Genomic DNA, 20,577 nt, shown 5'->3' with positions numbered 1-20,577 from the left:
GCAAGACGCACACATTCACTTTCAAAATAAGCGTGCAGTGCACCTGCTGTGGCCAGGCGCTGTGCTGGGCGGGAGAAGGCACCAGGAGGGCAGGAGGGCAGAGCATGCTCCTGGTGCTGCGACGCTTCCCTAGGACACAGCGACCCGCCGCCCAGACGGCCAGCCGCCCCGCCCCCGCTCCCTCCCAGAGCGCGACCAGGCGGGGACCGGACGGCGCACGCGCCCGGCGGGGCCCCGCCCACGCGCCGCCGGAGCGCGCCCGGCGGACGCACGTGGCCCTTCCGGCGGCCGCCGCAGCTGCGCGGGCCTCGGGCGCGCGGGCCGCCCAGCTGTCAATCACCAGCGGGCTGAGCTCCGCAAGGCGGGAGCTGCGGCGGCGGCGGCGGCGGCGAAGGCGGCGGCGATGATGGGACCCCAGCGAGAGATCTGCGGCTAGCTGGCTGCACTTGCTCCACGGGTCAGGGGATCGGAGGGGACAGGTAAAGCCTTGCGGACCCCAGGAGCGGTTTTCTACGCTCCATTCGTCTTTCTCCGGTTCTCCCTCTCCTCCCTCTCTCTCCTTCCTCTCTCCTCGCGCACAAATATTCATGTTCTTTCTGTGTCTGTCACACGTACTCCTTACTCATTCACGTCTATTATTTGTGGACACATCTCTATAAAAAGCATGCACATTAAAATCCGTGCACACATGCAAATTAGGGGTCGCCAACTCCATGCTTTTGTGGTTTGTGGTTTGGGTTACGTAAGAAGTGGGGAGGTATACAGGGAAAACTTTCCCGGGAGAAAAGAAAAGTTATATATTAGGTAAGAGTCAAATGTACGTATTTGGAGTTTGCAAAGCTGGTTTGATTTGTTTTCCGAGCTGAATTTAACCCTCGCTTGCCCTCCCCATTCCTTTGCCATATTCAAAGATACGTGAGTGCTTCGATATAATCTCAGGACCTACTTCTTTGTGTTAATTAGAAAGAGGAGTTGGGTGGGGGTGAGACCAAAGCTGATGACCTCAAGGAAAACAGAGCTGGAGTTAAACAGCTGGTGTCTACTTAATTACTGGCTCCTGGCTCTGTAGCAGAAATGTTTTCAGCACGTTGGAGAGATCCCTGGGCTCCAGACCAGGCCAGCCTTTAGTGAAGGGCATGTGTGGAGTCACTTCCTTCAGAGAAAAGGGGAAGGCGACAGATAAAATGAAAGGACGTTTAAATGAGAGAGACAGGCACTGATGAGAGAAAGAGAGAGAGAGAGAAAGAGAGAGAGAGAGGGAGGGAGGGCAGGGAGTGGAGGGAGGGGGGGGGGAGGACTTGTTTTCTTTTACTTATCCAGATCCAGGATTCTAATAACATTTGCCTTTTTCTCACCAAAATCTGCTCACATACCATCTGCAAAACAAAATTTTAGAGCAAAGAAATGAGTCTTGAAGAAGGTTTGACTGTGGTTCATATCAACTCAAACTGGGAAATACTAAACACAGTTTTTCAGGCCTCACCTAGGTTTGCTCACCTCAAGTCTTTGAGGTTCTCTTGCAAATGGATGGAGAAGTATTCTTCAGAAAGAATTTTTAATGACCTCTTGAAAAACATCACCCAGCTATTATTTTATTTCATGATTAGAGTAATGTAGGAAGCCAATAGTTCTATAGCTGGCAATGGCTTTTTAATTAAATCTTGCATGGGCACCTGCTTTTCTTAGGCAGATGGAAAGTAAAATGATCCTGATAGGAAGAAATGGATATAGGAGTAAAAATCAACCCAATGAGTAAATCATCTAAAGAACCTTAAGAAGTCTAAAATGCATGTAAACAGATCAGAAAATACAATGGCTATAAGGTTAATGTATTTTATAATATAATGGAACAGGCAACGAATCAGTTCTAGAGTACCCAGGGAGCAAACAAACTTTGTATTTAGAGTTTTTTAAAATACACATGAATTAGTCTAGTTGGTATTATTGAGTAGTGGAATAGAATTGTACCAAAATAAGAATAGCATGTGTATAGTGTGTTATAGTTTACAAAGCCCTTTCATTTATGTTGTCTCATCTACCCTGTAAAAGTCTCATGAGAACCCCCTGAAAAGTTATAAAATATGAATACTTTTGTGAAAACAAGTATCTCCCCACTCTTCAACAAGAAGTCCTTTATCAATATGTTCGTCAACATTAAAATGACTCTCTACGGGTCATAAGAATGGCTTATGAAATTTAGATTTTTATCTGTATCGCATTCTGCAGAGATTTTTTTCCTTAAATAGGTTTGAAGGATGTGCCGTTAAGAAAGAAAGGTCAGAGACTAACAAGGAGAAGGAGAAGAGGAAGAGGAAAACTTCAAAGGTGAGACTCAAACCTTGTCACATGTAAATTCATAAGCACCTTCTGGTTTTCATGTAGATAAGAGGTTTAAGGAGATTATAGGTTTTCTCTTCTCCATGTGGTTTTTGACGTTGTATGCCTTACTTAAAAACACATCTTGAAGAAGTAAAGTAATAAGATTATTGCATATCATTATCCCTTTTTAAAAAATTGTCGAAGTGCTACATATCCCCTGACTTAGAAGGTATTAAAAAGTTCATCATAAGGAGCCACAATCCCTACCGGTACTGTTCCAAGACAATAAAATACCTCTGAAATGGTCTGTTGGCAGAAACACATTTTCAAGTTTTAAGGTCATGCCTATGCAATTCCAGAATGCCTGATTTAAAAATGAAAAACCTGTTAGTAGGCTCTCATGCCTTCCTGTGTCCACACTGAGGCTAACTGAGTCCTTTAAGCAAATTGGCCTCTTGGTTTGGTGTTGGATCGATGATCTAAATCAGGTCTGTGCCTATACCTTGCAGCACTGGCTCTGTGGAACAGTGGCTCTAATGGCAACTTCACTCTCATTATCTCAGAATGATTTTATGGGAGAGAAAAGCAGTATGAAAAATTGAATGATATTTCAAAGAGAATAAATAGAACAGGGCCCGTGCCTGGCCTCACCACTGACTCACGCATGGAGCCATGGAAAACACTAATCTCTTTGGCGCCTCAATTTTCTGCCTCTCTTCTCTCAAGGAGACCATGAAGACAAATAATATAAAGTCTGTGGTGTTCTTGGAGTTTCATGAGGCATAAAGACTTATTTCTATTTCCATGGCTATGAACCTTTTCCAAATAAAATAAAAAGTAATTGCATTTACTTGACTGAAATTCAAATTTCCAGCAAATTGGTACTGTAATGTATTGGTAGACATAGAGATCATAATAATACGAATATGTGTTTACTTGCTGACAGAGGAATTGTTCAAGGCATTCTTAGCATGTGCACAGAGAAATCACCACTCACTGCAAATACCTGGTTTTGGTGCCCCCTTTTGTCGCATTTCTTGCTTCAGAAGCGTTTCTCCATCTAATCTAAGTGTCCACTGAGAGCAGACTGCCCCACTCATCTTATTATCCTGTCATAGTCTGGCACATAATTAGTGCTGTAAAAACAATGAAGGGAGGGAGGAATGAAAAAGGAAGGACCACTCAGGCCATCATCCGCACCAACCCATGTACAGCTTTGTGCCAAGAAGTTTCAACTCAAAGTGCTTGTCAACAGGACAGGAAAAGCCCCTACCCTCATGAAGCTCACAGTCTATCAAGTACACAGTCTGTCAGACCATTAACAAATAGACCACGTAATGGAGCACCAGATAGTTACAAGCACTATGAAAAGAAAGAAATTTGGACGAGAAGATAAAGAGTAATAGAGGGCCGACATTGAGTGTGCTAATTCCAGGAAGCCTCTCAGAAGAGTTTGGGTGGGGAGTTAAGGTCTGATTGTCTCTGCCTGTGGGTCTGGGGGACATGATAGGTGTGCTGTACTGCCAAGAATTGAATACCCATTTTAATGTATAACTGCATACAGTTGAGACAGATACCACAGACAGGTTATAAAAAGAAGAAAACCAAAGGGGCACCCGAGTGGCTCAGTCAGTTTTGCTGACAGCTCCGAGCCTGGAGCCTGCTTCAGATTCTGCGTCTCCCTCTCTTTCTCTGCCCTTCCCTCACTCGCACTCTGCCTCTGTCTCTTTCAAAAATCAATAAACATTAAAAAAGAAATAAAAAAGAAGGAGAAGGAGAAGGAGAAGGAGGAGAAGAAAGAAGAAGAAGAAGAAGAAGAAGAAGAAGGAGAAGGAGAAGGAGAAGGAGAAGGAGAAGGAGAAGAAGAAGAAGAAGAAAACAACAACCATGGATGGATCCTCACCTGTTAACACCTAGAACGTCCTTCCCGGAGAATGAAGATAACTCCGTCTTCATAGATGACCAAACAGCCAGATGCTAAGGCTGCCTGTTCTCCATCATGATGGCCATGCTGGCATCCAGGACACAACAGGCTCCCTGGGGTGTTTATAAAAGGAATACTCACATGGACTCATTTAAGTACAACCCTGGAGAAGAGTTCCACTCACCACCCACGCCCCCCATTCACGCACCTCCTGGGACGTTAAGGCTTTCTCTGAAGAAAAGAGCCCTCCAGAATCCGTCACTCAACGACAGTCAAAGATACAACATTACTGTTTTTGCAGCTGCTACTCTAGCTATCCAGATTGCAAACACCAGATTTCTCATGAAAGCTTGCTCACTAAGTACATGCTGAGCCAAGCTAAAAAGCCTTTGTACATACCTTCCATTCCTTATCAGCCCAAGTTTATTACATACTAATTACCCAGCTTTTAAAGTGACTTTATGAAGTGACACCATATATCCTCTTTATGATAGTAGAGGTGTCAGTCAACCAGGTAGATTCTAAATAGCCGTAGCATTAGGAGCACCTGGGTGGCTCAGTCGGTTAAGTGTCCGACTTCAGCTCAGGTCATGATCTCACGGTTCATGAGTTCAAGCCCCGCATCGGACTCTGAGGCTCTGTGCTGACAGCTCAGAGCCTGGAGGCTGCTTCAGATTCTGTTGTCTTCCTCTCTCTCTCTCTGCCCCTTCCTGGCTCATGCTCTGTTTCTGCCTCTCAAAAATGAATAAATGTTTTTTTTTTAAAAATTTTTTTACATACATAAATAAATAGGTGTAACATTTTCTTTATTGGGACAAAAAGTTAGTGGCTTCCTTATGAGGAATGTAAGGTTTTTGTACCAAAATCCTCACTGTAACAGGATATCTTTTAAAACTCCTGTTCTTTCTCATGATCATTCTCCTCTAAGAATGAATCCAATAAGTTACATATTTGGAAAGATGTATGGAACCTCTAAGATCCCCAGAGACTTATGGGCACACCTCATTTCATGCGCGCTTTGCTTAAAGGTGCATCGCAGAGAATGTGTTTTTTTACAAATTGAAGGTTTGTGGTGAAATAAGTCTATCGGCACCATTTTCCCAACACGTTTGTTCACTCCCTGTCTCTGTGTCACATTTTTGGTGATTCTTGTCAGATTTAATCAAACTTTTTCATTACCGCTCTATTTGTTCCAGTGATCTGCGATCAGTGATCTTTGATGCTACTATTCTAAATGTTTTGGGGCGCCAGGAAGTGTCCCCATATAAGGCAGCAACTTAACCAATAAATGTTCTGTGTCTTCTAACTCTTCTACTGACAGCCGTCCCTCCATCTGTCTCCCTCTTTTTGGGCCCCCCTATTCCCGGAGACACAACAATATTGAAAGTAGGCCCATCAACACCTCTGGAGAGATCACTAGAGTTCAACTCAAAGAAAGAGTCCATTGATGTGGAAAACTTCATTGTTGTCTGATTTTAAGAAATTGCCTCAGCCATCCCCATGTTTAAGCAACCACCACCCTCATCAGTCAGCAGCCACCATCATTGAGGCTGAGACCTTCCACCAGCAAAAAGATTATGGCTCGCTGAAAGTTCAGAGGACGGTTAGCATTTTTTAGCAATAAAGTTTTTTTTTTTTCACTTAAGGTATGTACATGTTTTTAGACATAATGCTATTGCACCCTTAATAGACGATGGGATCATGTAAAAATAACATTTACATGCACCGGGAAACCAAAACCTTCATTTGACTTGTTTTATACCATGTTTGCTTTCTTCTGGGCATCTGGAGCCTAACCTGTAATACCTGCGATCCACCTGTACCATTTAGGCAACATACGCAATACTGAAGTAAGTTGTTAAACAGACAAACAATACACAGCCATTTAGGCTACTTAATACCAAGTCATTGGCCTCGCTAATAGCTTATACGCTCTTTTAAACTGAAGCTTCACGTGTACTATAATGGTCAAGAATTGGGGACAATCTGACAATCCATCAGTGAGAGTATGGGAGGAGGTGGGAAAACAGTAGACCCAGGTGTTTATCCCACAAAAATAATTGACTCCTTCTGTAAATGCATGACCAAAGACTCCTGGAAAAGTATCTCAAAGGAATTAGAGGTTATCTGGTTCAGCCATCTCATTTTAAGGGGGATAAAACCGTAGCTCAGGGAGGTTAATGAGTTTGCCTGACATATCATGACCAATACATTGTAGATCAAGAACAAGGATTAGAACCCATTCTGTGTCCTGTGTGGTTAGCAAAGCATAGGCCATGTTCTTGTGCTCTGTATGTCTGGAGAAGTAAATAAGGCCCATTGGGATTCCTTTCCTGGAATGTATCTAACATCACTGGAAATCCATTCCGACTTAGAGTAGAGCCTTCCATCACTCAAGCCGAAAGAACATTTGTTTTATGACACTTTCTGTCTCTTTTATGATTTTACCCATATTTTGTTTAACAAAGTTGGATTACTGAGTCTTATCCTATAAAGCAGAAACATTCGACCCCGTGTATCGGAAACAGCTGTGCGGGTAGGACTACAATATGTCACAGCCCTGCTCTGCATCGAAGCTCAACTCTGAGGGAAAAAATGACTTCAGCATCGAAGGAAAATAACTCCTACTATTGCTATGAGGGATTTATTTTTGCTCCTGTCCTATTTTTGTCCTTTCTCCATGTTAAAGTCTCTGAGGCTTTGTAGGAAACCTGAAAATACATATTTGGATGAGTCGGTCTGATGATGCAAGTACATGATTCAGTCCATACTCCAGCTTTCGGTATTGTCACATTTCGTCTCCTCCCTGACTCATGGTGTGTGACCTTTAGCAGATGACTTTCCTGTGCCTCAGTTTCTTCAAAGACAAAGCAGAATTAGTCACATATGGCTCCCATCTCATCCCTTGACCGAAATTTTATTACAGTGTCTTAAAAGAAAGTGCCTTTAATATTATCCTACTTATGTATCATTAGTAATAGGCCCTTATTAATCATCTTCATTGTGTAAGCATCAAGTTAAAAGTACTGAAGAGATCATCCTAACATTTAAAATACGGAAACTAGGTTAACAAAAGAATTAGATCCATCAGGCTTTGCTGCTCTAATCAGGCAAAGTACATTCTAAAATCTTTATTTTTTATGAAATAATATCCTTGTGAAATGTTTAAAAGTTAGAAAAGAAATGTTTTAATCTCCTCCCCTGCCCTCTCTTCCTGGGTGATTTCTCCTGGCTGCCATATCTGAAACAGGGAGAAAGTCACTAAACATAGTGACCAACACTTAAAAATATGAGGTCACCATCAGTAGCATATGTCTGCATCATTTTTCTAAGATCAGGGCCATTTTCTTCATGAATTTGACTACATTTTCTAACCAGAACCTGTTTTTGGCTAACAGCACACCTTACAAGATAATCTTATGGATTCGCTTTGTGGCCATGGGACAGGAAAATGCTAACTATCTCTAGCTTCAACTTTGATTTTTGCCGCATAATTCTATCCAACCAAACTAAGTGGCCACACAGGGGCACTTGCCGGACCTTTAGGTTAATTTTTTCCTTGCTGATAGATACATATCACTATGTGGTTTCTTGATAAGTAATTAGAAACATTTAATATGTCTTCTGTTAGCCTGGATTACAAGGCAGGCTCTGTGAAACCCCTTCTACATCGTTCCTCACTTTGTTATTTTGAGACTATGTCCACACAGGGAAAACCATCTGGAGGATAACTGGAAAATCGAAACAAGTATTTCACATTTCCAGCTACATATTTATCTGCCTATATGGAGAGAAGGAAACCAAATATCAAACAGAGAATTACTGAGAATTCCCTCACTCACCAAAATTGCTGTCTCTCAACAATTCCTTTTTTTTCCCCCATGAATTAATAACCAAATGCTTCTCTCCAAGGGTATTGATTAGGTCAAATCAGGTAGAAATTACCATCTTTTTTTAATATTTATTTTTGAGAGAGTGAGGGAGGGGCAGAGAGAGAGGGAGACAGAGAATCCAAAGCAGGCTCTGAGCTGTCAGCACAAAGCCTGACGTGGGGCTTGAACTCACAAATCGTGAGATCATGACCTAAGCCAAAGTCAGATGCTCAGCCGGCTGAGCCCCACTGGAACCCCAGAAATTGTCATCTTTAAGAGGACAGAGACCCAAACAGCCCACCCAGTATGCACTTTCATTAACAATCCCCTGGCTTCTCACATATACTAGCCACTTCATGCAACGCAGTGAAAGGCTGGGTCTACCCTGTCCATTATGCTCTATCATCCCACATGGACAGATGTATCCACAAATAACGACTTAAATATCTAGTGTTAGACTCAGTGAGGTGTAAATTATTGGCTGAGCCATTTGTGATTAATAAAGCATGAAGCGTCGCTGCTCAGCAGCTTTCAAACACAGCTTCTGTACAACCTGACCATTAGCTAAGATGTTAGAACACGATCCATGAGATCTAAAAGCAAAACTGCAAACTGCTAAGAGTAAACTATGTATTTTCCACAAGGGAACATGGTTAAGCATCCGAGAGGACAACCCAAGACAAATTCCATCTGTAGCAAGGGAGAGTACCTGCCTAATTCTTTAACATGTGAGTGTAAAGACGACTGGATTCTACGGGATTAAAGATTTATTGTCAACACGGTGAAAAATCTCAGCTTCTTGCCTTCGTGTGCTTCATGCTTAAGTTTCTGCATAATTTAAGTGAGCTGTGCTATTATGTCTCATTTCATTTATGGAGAACCAGTTTCTAGTCATTGAGTGTTTGGGGGTAATTTTGCATTAAGTAGAAAAGCAGAGCAGCTTTTAAGAAAAGCTCAAATAGACTTTCAAGTAGACTAACGTTACTCAGCCTGGTTCGCACCTTTAATATGCCTTTTAATCCTGAAGCCAGAGCTCATAGGGCTGATGGCTGTGGATGTTGTCATTCCAGCTGGGAAGGATGAGTTCTTGCAGCAACATCTGTGGGACCAAGCAAGCACAGGCTGCCCCTGAGGGCGGGCACCAGCGCTACGGAGTCCGGTCCTACCTGCACCAGTTTTATGAGGACTGTACCACCTCGATCTGGGAGTATGAGGATGATTTCCAGATCCAGAGATCACCTAACAGGTGGAGCTCAGTATTCTGGAAGGTAAGGAAAGAGGTTAAACATAAATAGGTATCACTGTCATCATTGTTAACTATTTTTGCTACTGTTATTCATGTGCCGCTAAATTCATCAACCGTGAGGACGTCCATAGGCAAAACATTATACACTTCCAGCCCCCCCCACCCCCCGCATAGGCTTGGTAATTATCATTTAACAAATTACAGCAATTATGAAAAAGGAATCCTTGGGTGCTGCGAGAGAGTTAATGCTGAGACATAATACAGTGGTCAGTATGCCAGCCCTGCCTCTGCCAGACCCGTGCTCATGAGGCTGTGAGCTCCAGCTTCTTTGAATGAAGGCGCCCCACCAGACAGTGCATTCGGTCACTCATCGTGTCATCAGTGAGCTCCTGCTCCGTGCCAAGAAGTTGCAAAGTGCTAGAGGTTAAAGCGGTGAACAGAAAGGAAAGCCCTTTGCAACCCATTGTGGGGAACGGACCATAAACAAATAAACCACATGAGAGAATGTCAGGTAGTGACAGCTGCTATGGAGAGAAATAAACTGGGACAAGAGGGCAGGGAGTGACAGAGGCCTGGAACTTACTGTGCTGATCCTAGACAGCCCTTTGGAGGAGACGGCACTTAGCAAATAACAGCATGAGTGCAGGGAACAGAGCTATTACCTGGCTGAAGGCCCTTCTGGGCCAGGAAAATAGCAAGTCCAAAGCTCTGAAATGGGAACAGATTTGGTGTTTGAAAAGTAACAAAGAGGTGCAGTCTGGCTGGAGTGGATTGAGAGGGGGGAAAAGGATCCAGAAAAATAACAGGACACAGATGATTTAGAGCCTTGTGGATGATAATGAAAACCTTGGCTTTTACCTTGAGAGAGATGGGAAGCCCACCTGAGCATTTTAAGTGGAGGAGTGACATGATCTGACTGATATTTTAACTGGATCATTCTAACTACAGTATGGAAAATAGGTTATAGAAGGACAAGGGTATATGGGACACTATGAAAGAATCCAGTCAAGAGATGATGATGGCTTGGATGGTGGTAGTAGAGATGGGGAGAAGTAGTCCGAATTAGCACGAAGTTTGAAGAGCAAGCCATCAGGACGTGCAGTGAAGTAGACCAAAGTAGAAAGAGTCAAGCATGACTCCAAAGCACGCAACCTGAGCCATTTAGAGAACGGTGTTACAATTTTCCGGGATGAGGAACACAGGGAGAGCAGTGGGGACGGTGGGGAACCAAGAGTTTGACCATGGCCATGATACATCAGAGCTGCCTGTGGGGATCACATCAGACACGTGAGTGGGGCTCTCTGGTGGCACTTGAAACGCAGCTCACGGATTGGGAATCCCTGACATACAGAATATATAAGAGGCGCCAGACTAGACAAGATGACCCAGGAAGAGAATATGGACATGGAGGAGAAGAGGGCATTGGGATGTCTGAACACTTAGAAATCAAGAAAAGGGAAAGGATTTAGGAAGTGATGCTGAGAAGACGCAGCTGTAAGGGCGGGGCTTCTGGTCCCCTCCAGCTCGGGGATCCCGATCATCTTCAACTCTCTCCCAGAAGATCCCAGAGTGTTTTACCTTGATATTGTCCGACACTTAACAATGTATTGGCAATACAGTTTAATAAGAGGCAGTGTCACATACTGGTTATGAGCACAGACTCTGTCCCCAGATTACATGGGTTCAAACCTCCACTCTTCCATTTAATTGGCTGTACCTTTGGGCAAGTTATCTGACCTTATTGGGCCCTCATGGTGATGCTACTGGGTAAAGTTGTGAGAGGTAATTAAGATAATACTTACAAAGAGCTCAGCACAATGTCTAGTGTGCACTCAAGCATTCGTGTATTAACTACTATTATCAGATGTCATATGGCACACTGGGTCCTGAACTGGAAATAAAATTTGAAATCTAGTTAATAAATAAAGTACTGGGTAACATAGTTGTTAATACGGATTACCCAAGACCTGCATTAATTTAACATCTCACTACTGTCATGTAGTCTGTATTCAAATTGGTTGAGCCCGCATCCTTGCCCTGTAGAAATGTCATCTCTGATGAATCCTTACTGGCGGGGACAGACGAAATACATAGCCAAGCTTGGCACATCTTGTATTTACCCAGTTAAGTGGGTGGTTGCTTTCCTATGTGTCAAAAAAACAAATATTTGCCTGACAGATCTGTTGTGCCAAGAGCGTAAAATGCCACTGTCATACAGGATATTGAAAGTGTTCTCATGGTTCCAAAGCACTCGCGGTGTGATTGGAGAAGCTGTAAATCTGTCAGACAAGATATAGGTATGGATTTAAAATAAAGAACCTCCAGTAAGTTATCAACCCCAGAACTCGAATTTCAGGACTTTCTCCCTTCTAGTTTACACAAACAAGATTCACAAGTATTTGTTCCCTGTTGTGCTGGACCTACTTCAGAGTCTAAAAACAGGCAAAAGTCCATGGCCTCCTGGACTTGTGCCAGATGATATTTCAGCATAATCCAAATCCTAGACCCAGATCCTAATCACAAAACACCAGACTGGGCATTCAGAAGCTTGTAGTCAACCTGAATCACCTAAGAAATCATGGAATTCATGGTCTTAGAGACTCACCTCTACCAAGGGAATAAACGAACTGGTCTTCTGTTTCCTCCTGGGGAATACGAGTGAATGTATTCCAGCGGGTTTATGAAGTGCTTTGTATCGATACAGAGAAAAGCACTGATTGTGCACGTTTCCATTATGATTCTTTTTTATGGTATTTTTCTTTCATTTCAAACTGCATCTGTAGGTGGTTCAAGTTATGGGCTTCCCATTTCCGCGTTCCCAATGACGTGGGGCTAACGTCTTGTTGGTCTCCTGCCAGGGGCTAAGTCCGCGGTGCCTCAGCAGGACTCTGCCGCTAAGCCAGCTCCTTAGGAGGCAGCAGCATGGAGGGGTTAATGAGCATGGAGATTGAGTCACATGGGCCCGAGTTAGAATATTTGCCCTGTCACGTGGATCTACACAACCTGTATCTCACAATGCTATCCTCCCTCCTCCCTCCTCCCTCCCTCCCTTCCTTCCCCTTCCTTCCTTTTCCTTCCTTCCCCTCTCTCCCTCCCTTCCTTCCTTCCTTTTCCTTCTTTCCACTTCCTTCCTTCCTTCCTTTAGTTTGTTCCTTCCTTCTTTCCTTCCTTCCTTTTCCTTCCTTCCTTCCATCCTTCCTTCCTTCCTTCCTTCCTTCCTTCCTTTTCCTTCCTTCCTTCCTTAGGTTGTTCCTTCCTTCCTTCTTTCCTTCCTTCCATCCTTCCTTCTTTCCTTTTCCACGAATGTTTATATGTCCACTATGTATAAGGTTACGTGGTAGGCTCTGGGATTCATTTGTGAATAAGACCCTACTCTTCACTTGTGAGTTAGATACCGCCTTGACCTGAAGGAGCCCACAGACAAATAAGGAAGGTAGACATGTCCACAGACAGTTACGATACAACGTGATAAACATGGCCCTAAAAGCAGTCACGGTACTTACCCAGAGCACAGGGACTTGGGGGGCAGGGAGGATCCGATGCAGCCTGGAGAATGGCTCCCCAGAGAGATCACCCGTGAACAAGTGGGAACTGGGCATCCTGCTAGGAAGAAATCTATTCCAAAAGCTGTGTGTGAGAGATGATGGCACAATCAGGAAACCGCAGACAGCTCAGTACGCCCGGGGCAAACATTCAGAAGTTGGAGAGGGGTCGAGAGGTGAACGGGGGAATGTATAACTAGGGCCCGATCACAGACGACTTGGAAAGGCTTTGAAATCGAAATCTCTAAATAAAAAATTAAAAAATAGAAATTTCTCCAGAACCTTCCAGCTTGAGTACAGCAAGGGGGCAAGTTCATAAACCTAGGCTTTCTGGATCACCACATGGTTGCCTCAGCCACAACCAATTTATCCCAGTGCCTGCAACACCTGCCGTCTGCAAAAGCCCCTGTGACCTGGTCCCACCTACTCCCTACCACTCACTGTGCTGCCCAGAAATCCATCAGGCTGTGGTGGCACTTTTCTTTCTTACCCTTGCACTTGACCTTGACTAAGGCTGCTGCCACCTGCTTGTGCAGCCAAGCACCTCAGTAAGGCAGGTATAAAGGAATGGGAGCTGTCCACTCACCCCCGATCATGCGTTGCTTACCTCAGGGCCATTCCCCTCCTTACCTTCTCCTCAGCCCACGTCAGAAACCTCTCAAAGGGTGCTCCACTCAGTGTGCAGGTGCAAAGTAAGACTGCCACCCCCGCAGCCTCACTGGCCGTGAGGGTGACTCTGGCCCCTCTCTTTTCTCTCAAGACCCTCCTCCCATCTGTCCCAATCACTCCGGTTTCCCCCCTGAGCTAAGTCAGAGTTTAAACTTCTGTCTTAGATTTTTTCTTCAAAGCTTTGCTAGATATTATGGAGTTGGTTTTACACTAGAAATGAGAGAAGCTCAGGGCGCCTAGGTGGCTCAGTCAGTTAAGCATCCAACTTCAGCTCAGGTCACGATCTCATGGTTCCTGGGTTCGAGCCCTGTGTCAGGCTCTGTGCTGACAGCTTGAATATTTTGGGTCTGAGGAGCCGTTGGGACATTTTTGTGTCAGTCCTCCTATTGGCTGTCAGGAATACAGGGCTAGCACCCAGGAAGGGAATCCAGACTAGAGCTGACGATTGGAAGGCATCAGTGTATCAGTAGGAGTTGAAACTACAGCCAGAGACTCGACCCTAGAGAGATCATCTTGAACAAGAGATGTGGGTCAAGGGGGACCCCTGGGGAATGCCAATAATTTAAAAACATCTGGCAAAACAGTTTGAGAGTGAGTCATTAAAGATGTAGAAACAGGAGACAGTTGTGTCAGGGAAAATAGGTGAAGGTTTTAAGAAGACCCCAGTGCTTAACATCAATGACCACAGAATATTTAAATGAAGTAAGAAAAGAAAACCCGAATCGGCTTTGACAATGAGGAGGTCATTAGTGACTTCGGAGAAACCAGCTTCAGTGGAGTTGTGGGACTGAGCTCGGATATCAAGGGTTGGATGAGTTCAAGCAGTAGCTAGAGGGAGACTCAAGGATCCGGAATCGCTTTGGAAGATGGAAACAAGTGACTGTTCACGGGCTGGAGGGACAGAGCCTCCATAGGGCAGAAGATCACGTGGGTGGCCAGGTAAAGTGTGAGGAAGGACCTGGACCACAGCCAGGCGGGGGTTGCTGTTCTGTAAAGCCCAGGGTCCCCACAAGCAGGTCAGGCCAGGACATCCCTCGGGGTTGACTTCTGTCTTGTTGTACCTCCCCTGAGCGCTACCTGGAGGCCAGCTGGCTCTTTCCACATTCAGCTCTGTCCGGCTCCTCCCCATTCCTCCTGCCCTGCTAGCTCTGGCTTCCAGTGGTCATTACCACGTCCTCTCTGCCCGAACATCTGCGCCCGCTGCTCTGGCTGCCAGCCTGCTTTGAGGAGTAAACAGAGGTGGGCTCCGACCTCATTGGCTTGCACAGAGACAGTGACGGGGACGTTGGTCAGAGCTCCAGCAGGCTCTGGCTGGTGGCCTCCAGCAGCAGGATCTTTGGAATCCAGGTCCTCCTCCCTGTCCGTTCCCCCTTTCCAGCCGCAGACACTGGATTTTCACACATCCCCCCCACCTCCCCACAGCCAGGAGTCCCTGTCCTTGTGGCCATCTGTGAGGTCTGTCACAGCTGAGAGAGGCCCTTCTCTCTTGGCACTGGGCTGAGCTAACCACCAGGTGCACCAGGCTGCCCTGCCAGGTCCCAGGGTCCCCTCACCCCATGGTGTTCCAGTTCTCTGCATAAAGCCAGGCCCCTAAGAACCTCTGCGCTGCATTTTTAAAACTCTATTTAATAGAGCCCCCTTCCCTGTAGACCGAGGACCACCTCAACTTGGAACTGTGTCCCGGGACCATTTTTACGGCTCTGTACGGCATCACTCCCCAAATCTTTCTTCCTTCCGATGCATCCCATCATCCCCTGTCACGCTGTCAGACTCTCAGTTAAGACATAGCGTTCTTCAGATGCCATGGCTGCCCCTCCAGTCCTACCATCCCTCGCTCTTCCTGGCGTGTTTTCACAACGTTGAGGGTCCTCTCTGGCCACATGTCTTGAAGGTCCCCTTTAGACTTGTGTGGACGGCACCTCCCAGATCCTAGGAGTTGGCTGTTGGCCACCATCGTGCCCCCCTCCACGGAGGGCAGGCCCCTCTCTGACACTCTGACTCAACAGGGAAAAGGGAGAAGGCTCAGGGAGGCCAGCCACTTTCCAGTTCTGCAAGTGATCAGAGCTCTGCCATCTGCAAAGCGTGGCTCGCCTTGTAGCTTCTGAGTGAGCTTCCAGGACTGGATTTTAATCGATAAAGCACTGCTCAGTTGGGGAGCAGCGCTGCTCTGAGAATCAGTCACCTGGCTCTGCAGTCAGCAGCCTGGAGGTTCCAGCCAGTCAGTTAGGAATATTTATAGAGTTCAAGGCGGGAACGCGAGATGCGGTGATCAAGACAGAAATAGAAGACCTGAGCACTGACCTTAGGTGCTCTTCAGAACCCCAGAACCCAAGATGGATACGTTCCTGCAGAGTCCTGAGTGTTTGAGAATTAGTGCCAGTTCTCAAGGAGGAAGGTGATTTAGTGACATATGAAGCATGTCACCATGGATATTTAAGTTAGTTTATGCATTCAGAATTTTCCAATGTGACTCATTTTTCAGGTTATAAATAATGGTTAGTCTTTGGAGGTGAATTTGCCTCCATTTTTAGAAAAATGTAGAAAGCCATCCAAAATATTATATTTTACAACCCAACTTTTCCTATAGTGCTTAAATCTTACGTAGAATAGTTTCTGGGTTTTTTTTTTTTTTTTCAAAAGACATTATATTGACTCTTTTCCAGTTTCTTTACAATCATGGAAATCTGTCCCTATATGGTGACTAAAACTCTGTTGTAATTTTAAAAATAATAATAATAGCAGATAATGTACAAATAGTAACTGGTGAACTATGGTGGGGAGAATAGAAGTGGAGCAGGGGACCTGGGTTCGAGCCCAGTCGCACCACCTGCTAGCTATAGGACTTTGACCTCCACTTCTTCGACCCTACAAACCCCAGGGTCTTATAGGTGAGGTGGGAAAAAAATACCTACTTTTTGTAAGATGCTGGCGATGATCAAGTGAAAAACATCAAACACTGTGCCTAGGTCTTCACAGACACCCAATAATACTAGCTAGCTCTCCGACAGATTTGTGAATATGTTTTCCTTCTATTATCCAAAGTAATAAAGAATGACTGAGGTATCACCCTGAAACTTAATAAATAAGTTAAATAAATATAGTTTAAATTCAAAGCTCTAGATTAAATGGTGTTATGCATTTGGCTAGGAATAGGAGAAAATGAAAAATGTGTTTAAAAAATAAGTAACTATATTAGCTGTTCTGGGGTCCAAGTGCCCAGAGATTGTTGTAGCTCTGTGGCCAACATTTCACAAGAATGCATTTCCAAGTAGATACCATAATAGCTACTTACTGCTTAGCCAGGCACTGGGCTAAGTGCCTTTGAGCATGGCCTCACTTAGTCCTCGCTAGAACTCCACGAGGCAGTAGGTATGATTATCATTTATCATTTTGTAGATGGGGAGATTAACGGTGAGAGTGCTTAAGTAAGTTTCCTCATATGACTCAAGTCCTGGTTGGCAGTGCTGGAACCCAAGCCTGGATCTGTTCATTCCCAACCTCCAAGCCACCAAACAGCAAACAATACTCTCCCTCCTCAGTGTGTTCCATTCTATTCCAACTTGAGCTGACGCAGTCTCATCTTCCAACTGCTACTCCTAGAGCTTCTCAACATCTGCAAGGGGAGCCCAAATAACTACAAAGAAACGTCATAGAATGAGTAAACCTGCTTTCAATATGGTGCCAAGGACAGAACCATGAATAAAGGAGGAAGCCCCAGAGGAGAAAGGACACTGGCCTGGAGCTCACATCTGTGGCTTCCAGCCCTGACTCCGCAACTTGCTAGCTGTCATCCCTCCCTCCCTCCATCCCTCCCCCACTCCATCCATCCATCCATCCCTCCATCCACTTGCTAGCAGTGACCTACCCTCCTCAAGGCTACATTTCCTGACCTGTAAACTAGCAATCATGGTTCCTTCCCACTAACCACTAACTTGGGAAATGGGTGAATAGTTATATGATCGCCAGTGACCTCCCTCCAAATCACAAGATACCTATATGTTGGACGAGTTGAGTTTATCACTCATCACAGTGAGAGAGGCGACACCAGAGGGTCTCCTAGGGTATTTCAGTAAGAGGATGAGGAAGGATGTATTCTAGGATGTGGGCCTTGGGTGGGCGATTTGGGGGCAGGGGGTCTACAGGAGCCAGAGTTCCCTCTGGATTGTCAGGGCTGATTCTATGGTTGGATAATAAATAATTAATAAGTATTATCTATAGGGAGGGCAGACCAGGGTGGGACTAAAGCTGTACTTGGTGATGAAGCAGCCGTCATTTATATGAATGGGGGGAAGGGAAGGCATTTGATATTTTGTGGTTTGCACAATGACCTTGTTTTTGTCTGCGCTTAGACAAAATGATGACACAGACTTGTTTTGTGTCACTTCGTCATGGCTACAGAGGGAGCCTGTCTGATGTTGATGTTCTGTGACACAAATCCTGTCAAAGGAGAACAATGTGGCATCGCTGGGAGCTCCCGGCCAGCTTCCCACGGCATCAAGGTCTAGTGGATAGAGTTAGGCTAGTTCCTGGATGTCAGGCCTGCTTTAGTCTTCTTCAAAGACCAAAGGAGAGGGGCGCCTGGGCGGCTCAGTCGGTTAAGTGCCCAACTTCGGCTCAGGTCATGATCTCCCGGTTCATGGGTTCAAGCCCCCCATCAGGCTCTGTGCTGACAGCTCAGACAGAGCCTGGAGGCTGCTTCAGATTCTATGTCTCCCTCTCTCTCTGCCCCTCCCCTGCTTGCACGCTGTGTGTGTGTCTCTCTCTCAAAAATAAGACCTTAAAAAGAATTTTTTTAACCCAGATATTTCCAAAAAAAAACCAAACAAAGGCCAAAGAAGACCACGTAAGCCAAAGGTGGCCTTGTCAGCTGCAAAGCATCGTACGAGCAGCTCAGAGGGAAAATCAGGGCAGTGCTGCAGATTCCAGTCGGTATTAAAATCAGAAAGGTCCCTCTTCACCTTCTTTTATAACTGGGAAGTTATGTAGGCTTCTCCTAAAATTTGGGGTGAGTGGGAATGGAATATTAACTTCCCTCCAACAACGAGGCCTGCCCTGGGAGGGCTCAGGAGAGCCCAAGCACCGAGCTCACCCTGTCCTGCTTGGTGTCTTTCTCCAGGTCGGACTCATCTCCAGCACAGTCTTCGTGATCCTTGGACTGACTGTCCTGGCGGCGGGCTTTCTCGTGCCCCCCAAGATCGAAGCCTTTGGCGAAGCCGATTTTGTGGTGGTCGACACCCATGCTGTCCAGTTTAACAGCGCTCTTGACGTGTGCAAGCTGGCGGGGGCCGTTCTCTTCTGCCTCGGGGGCACGTCCATGGCAGGGTGCCTGCTGATGTCGGTGTTCGCCAAGAGCTACTCCCAAGAAGAAAAGTTCCTTCAGCAGAAGTTTAAAGAGCGAATTGCAGACATCAAGGCCCACGCCCAGCCCGTCACAAAAGCTCCGGGCCCGGGGGAAACCAAGATTCCGGTCACTTTGTCCAGGGTTCAAAATGTGCAGCCTGTAGCGGCAACCTGAAATGCGCCCCACCCCAGGCTCCCCTCTCTGGTCACTCGGTGTTCACAGGGGGCGGGGGCGGGCTTTGAGATGATGGGGCTTGGGCTTCACTGGCCCCCCGCCGGGGCTCGGCCACGGGCGGCCCGGGCGCTGAGCTCACCTGTGCTCCGTGCAGGTGGTTCAGGTGGTTCAGGTGGGGGTGAGGCGACCTGTCTGCTTGCACCAAGCCGCCGAGAGGGTGCTTCCGTGTGTCCCCCGGGCGCCCTTGGGAGCTCCCCCAGTTATCGTGACTCTGTCGTCTCCCGCGTTAGTGATTGTCACCCAAACGTTAGTCCTTTAACGACATCTTAACATGAGGTTACTGAGATCAGATGCGAACATACCGGAGTTCTCCACAAATCTTTTGCTTGTTTGTTTTCTCCAGTTTTTTTCTTTCTTTTTTTGTCTCCGCACTTGGAAAGCTAAAATTGCCAACTTTAGAATCTTGGAGAAGAAATTAACATTAGGGGTATCTATGCAGTGTCCACGGGCCAGGGAACGAGATGCTACGACTGACTAGCTGTGTGACCTTGGGGGATTTAACCTCCCTGCCTCAGTTTCCCCATCTGTGTGACAGAGATCCCGGACTGCGGTGTCAGAGATTCCCCTTTTCCTGTGTGTCCTCGTGTCTCTCCAAGGACATGTCTGCGACGTCCCCGTGGCTCTCTCCTCAGTGGGACCGTTTCAGATCTGCACTCCCAGAAAACTCTGAGTCAGCACCTACTTACCTGTCAGTATCCAACCCCAGCAGTTTACACAGTGCTGTCGTGTTTTTATAAAGACAAAAGTAAGCCATCCTCGAGGTGAGTCGGTATTAACTTCTAAAAGGGTTTTCTCTCTCAAGTAAGATGTTTCACGCTGCGGCAAGACGCTCGTCTCGTCCCTATGCACTTTCACTGGATCTGTGGATCGAAACCGGACGGAGGGACGCGCGACCGCAGTCTTCTCTCAGAATCTGTGCCACCTTCCAGTTCTGTCTCTCTTTTCTGTCTCCCTTCCCTGGATAAATAAAATATGTGAACGAGCGGAATCTGAGGTGCACCTGTCACTCCTTCAGAGTCTCTGTCCTGAGGCCGAACAAGCTCAGGTTCCCCCGGCGACACGGAAGAATAAACGAAGCGGTTAGCGCTCTGGGGGCACGATGTTCCTTGTGCACAGTCCAGCAGGAAACGCAGGGCGAACCAGATCGTCAACAAGGGGCGCTGGCCAGATAGGGGAGAGACCATCCCGGTTCCTCAGGTTCTCACCTTGCTGTGAACATAGCATTTTACTTTTATTCTTTGAAGCCTTATACAAGCCCCAAGCATCTGTTCAAGGCAACATCATTTGAAGCCTCGTACCGATGATTCTTGGAGGAGACTTGAGTTGTAAAAGCCTCTAGAAAGAACAATCATGTCGGCGGGGCTTGGGAAGCTGTAGGTACAAGCATGATAAGAGCCATAAAACAGCAGCTCTGTTCCCCCCCCCCCCAA

General features: G+C 46.0%; 1 protein-coding gene across 2 annotated transcripts; it reads left to right on the top strand.

Moving 5' to 3' along the window:
* Nucleotides 1-313: 313 nt before the first annotated feature.
* On the top strand, nucleotides 314-20,127 carry NRSN1 (neurensin 1). 2 transcript variants are annotated; one of them, XM_007074534.3, is made up of 4 exons: nucleotides 314-479; nucleotides 2,247-2,325; nucleotides 9,186-9,383; nucleotides 18,689-20,127. In XM_007074534.3, the coding sequence occupies exons 3-4, from the start codon at nucleotides 9,195-9,197 to the stop codon at nucleotides 19,085-19,087; spliced, it is 588 nt and encodes a 195-aa protein (XP_007074596.1). In that variant the 5' UTR covers nucleotides 314-479; nucleotides 2,247-2,325; nucleotides 9,186-9,194; the 3' UTR covers nucleotides 19,088-20,127. The 2 variants fall into 2 exon arrangements, with proteins under 2 accessions (XP_007074596.1, XP_042841188.1); XM_042985254.1 differs by lacking the exons at nucleotides 314-479; nucleotides 2,247-2,325 and having other exon boundaries at nucleotides 9,171-9,383.
* Nucleotides 20,128-20,577: the final 450 nt, after the last annotated feature.

This window comes from Panthera tigris, chromosome B2 (assembly GCF_018350195.1).
Source record: "Panthera tigris isolate Pti1 chromosome B2, P.tigris_Pti1_mat1.1, whole genome shotgun sequence".
Classification (NCBI taxonomy): Eukaryota; Metazoa; Chordata; class Mammalia; order Carnivora; family Felidae; genus Panthera; species Panthera tigris.
Note: the sequence above shows the minus strand (reverse complement) of the source record. Positions and strands in the feature narration are given on the sequence as shown.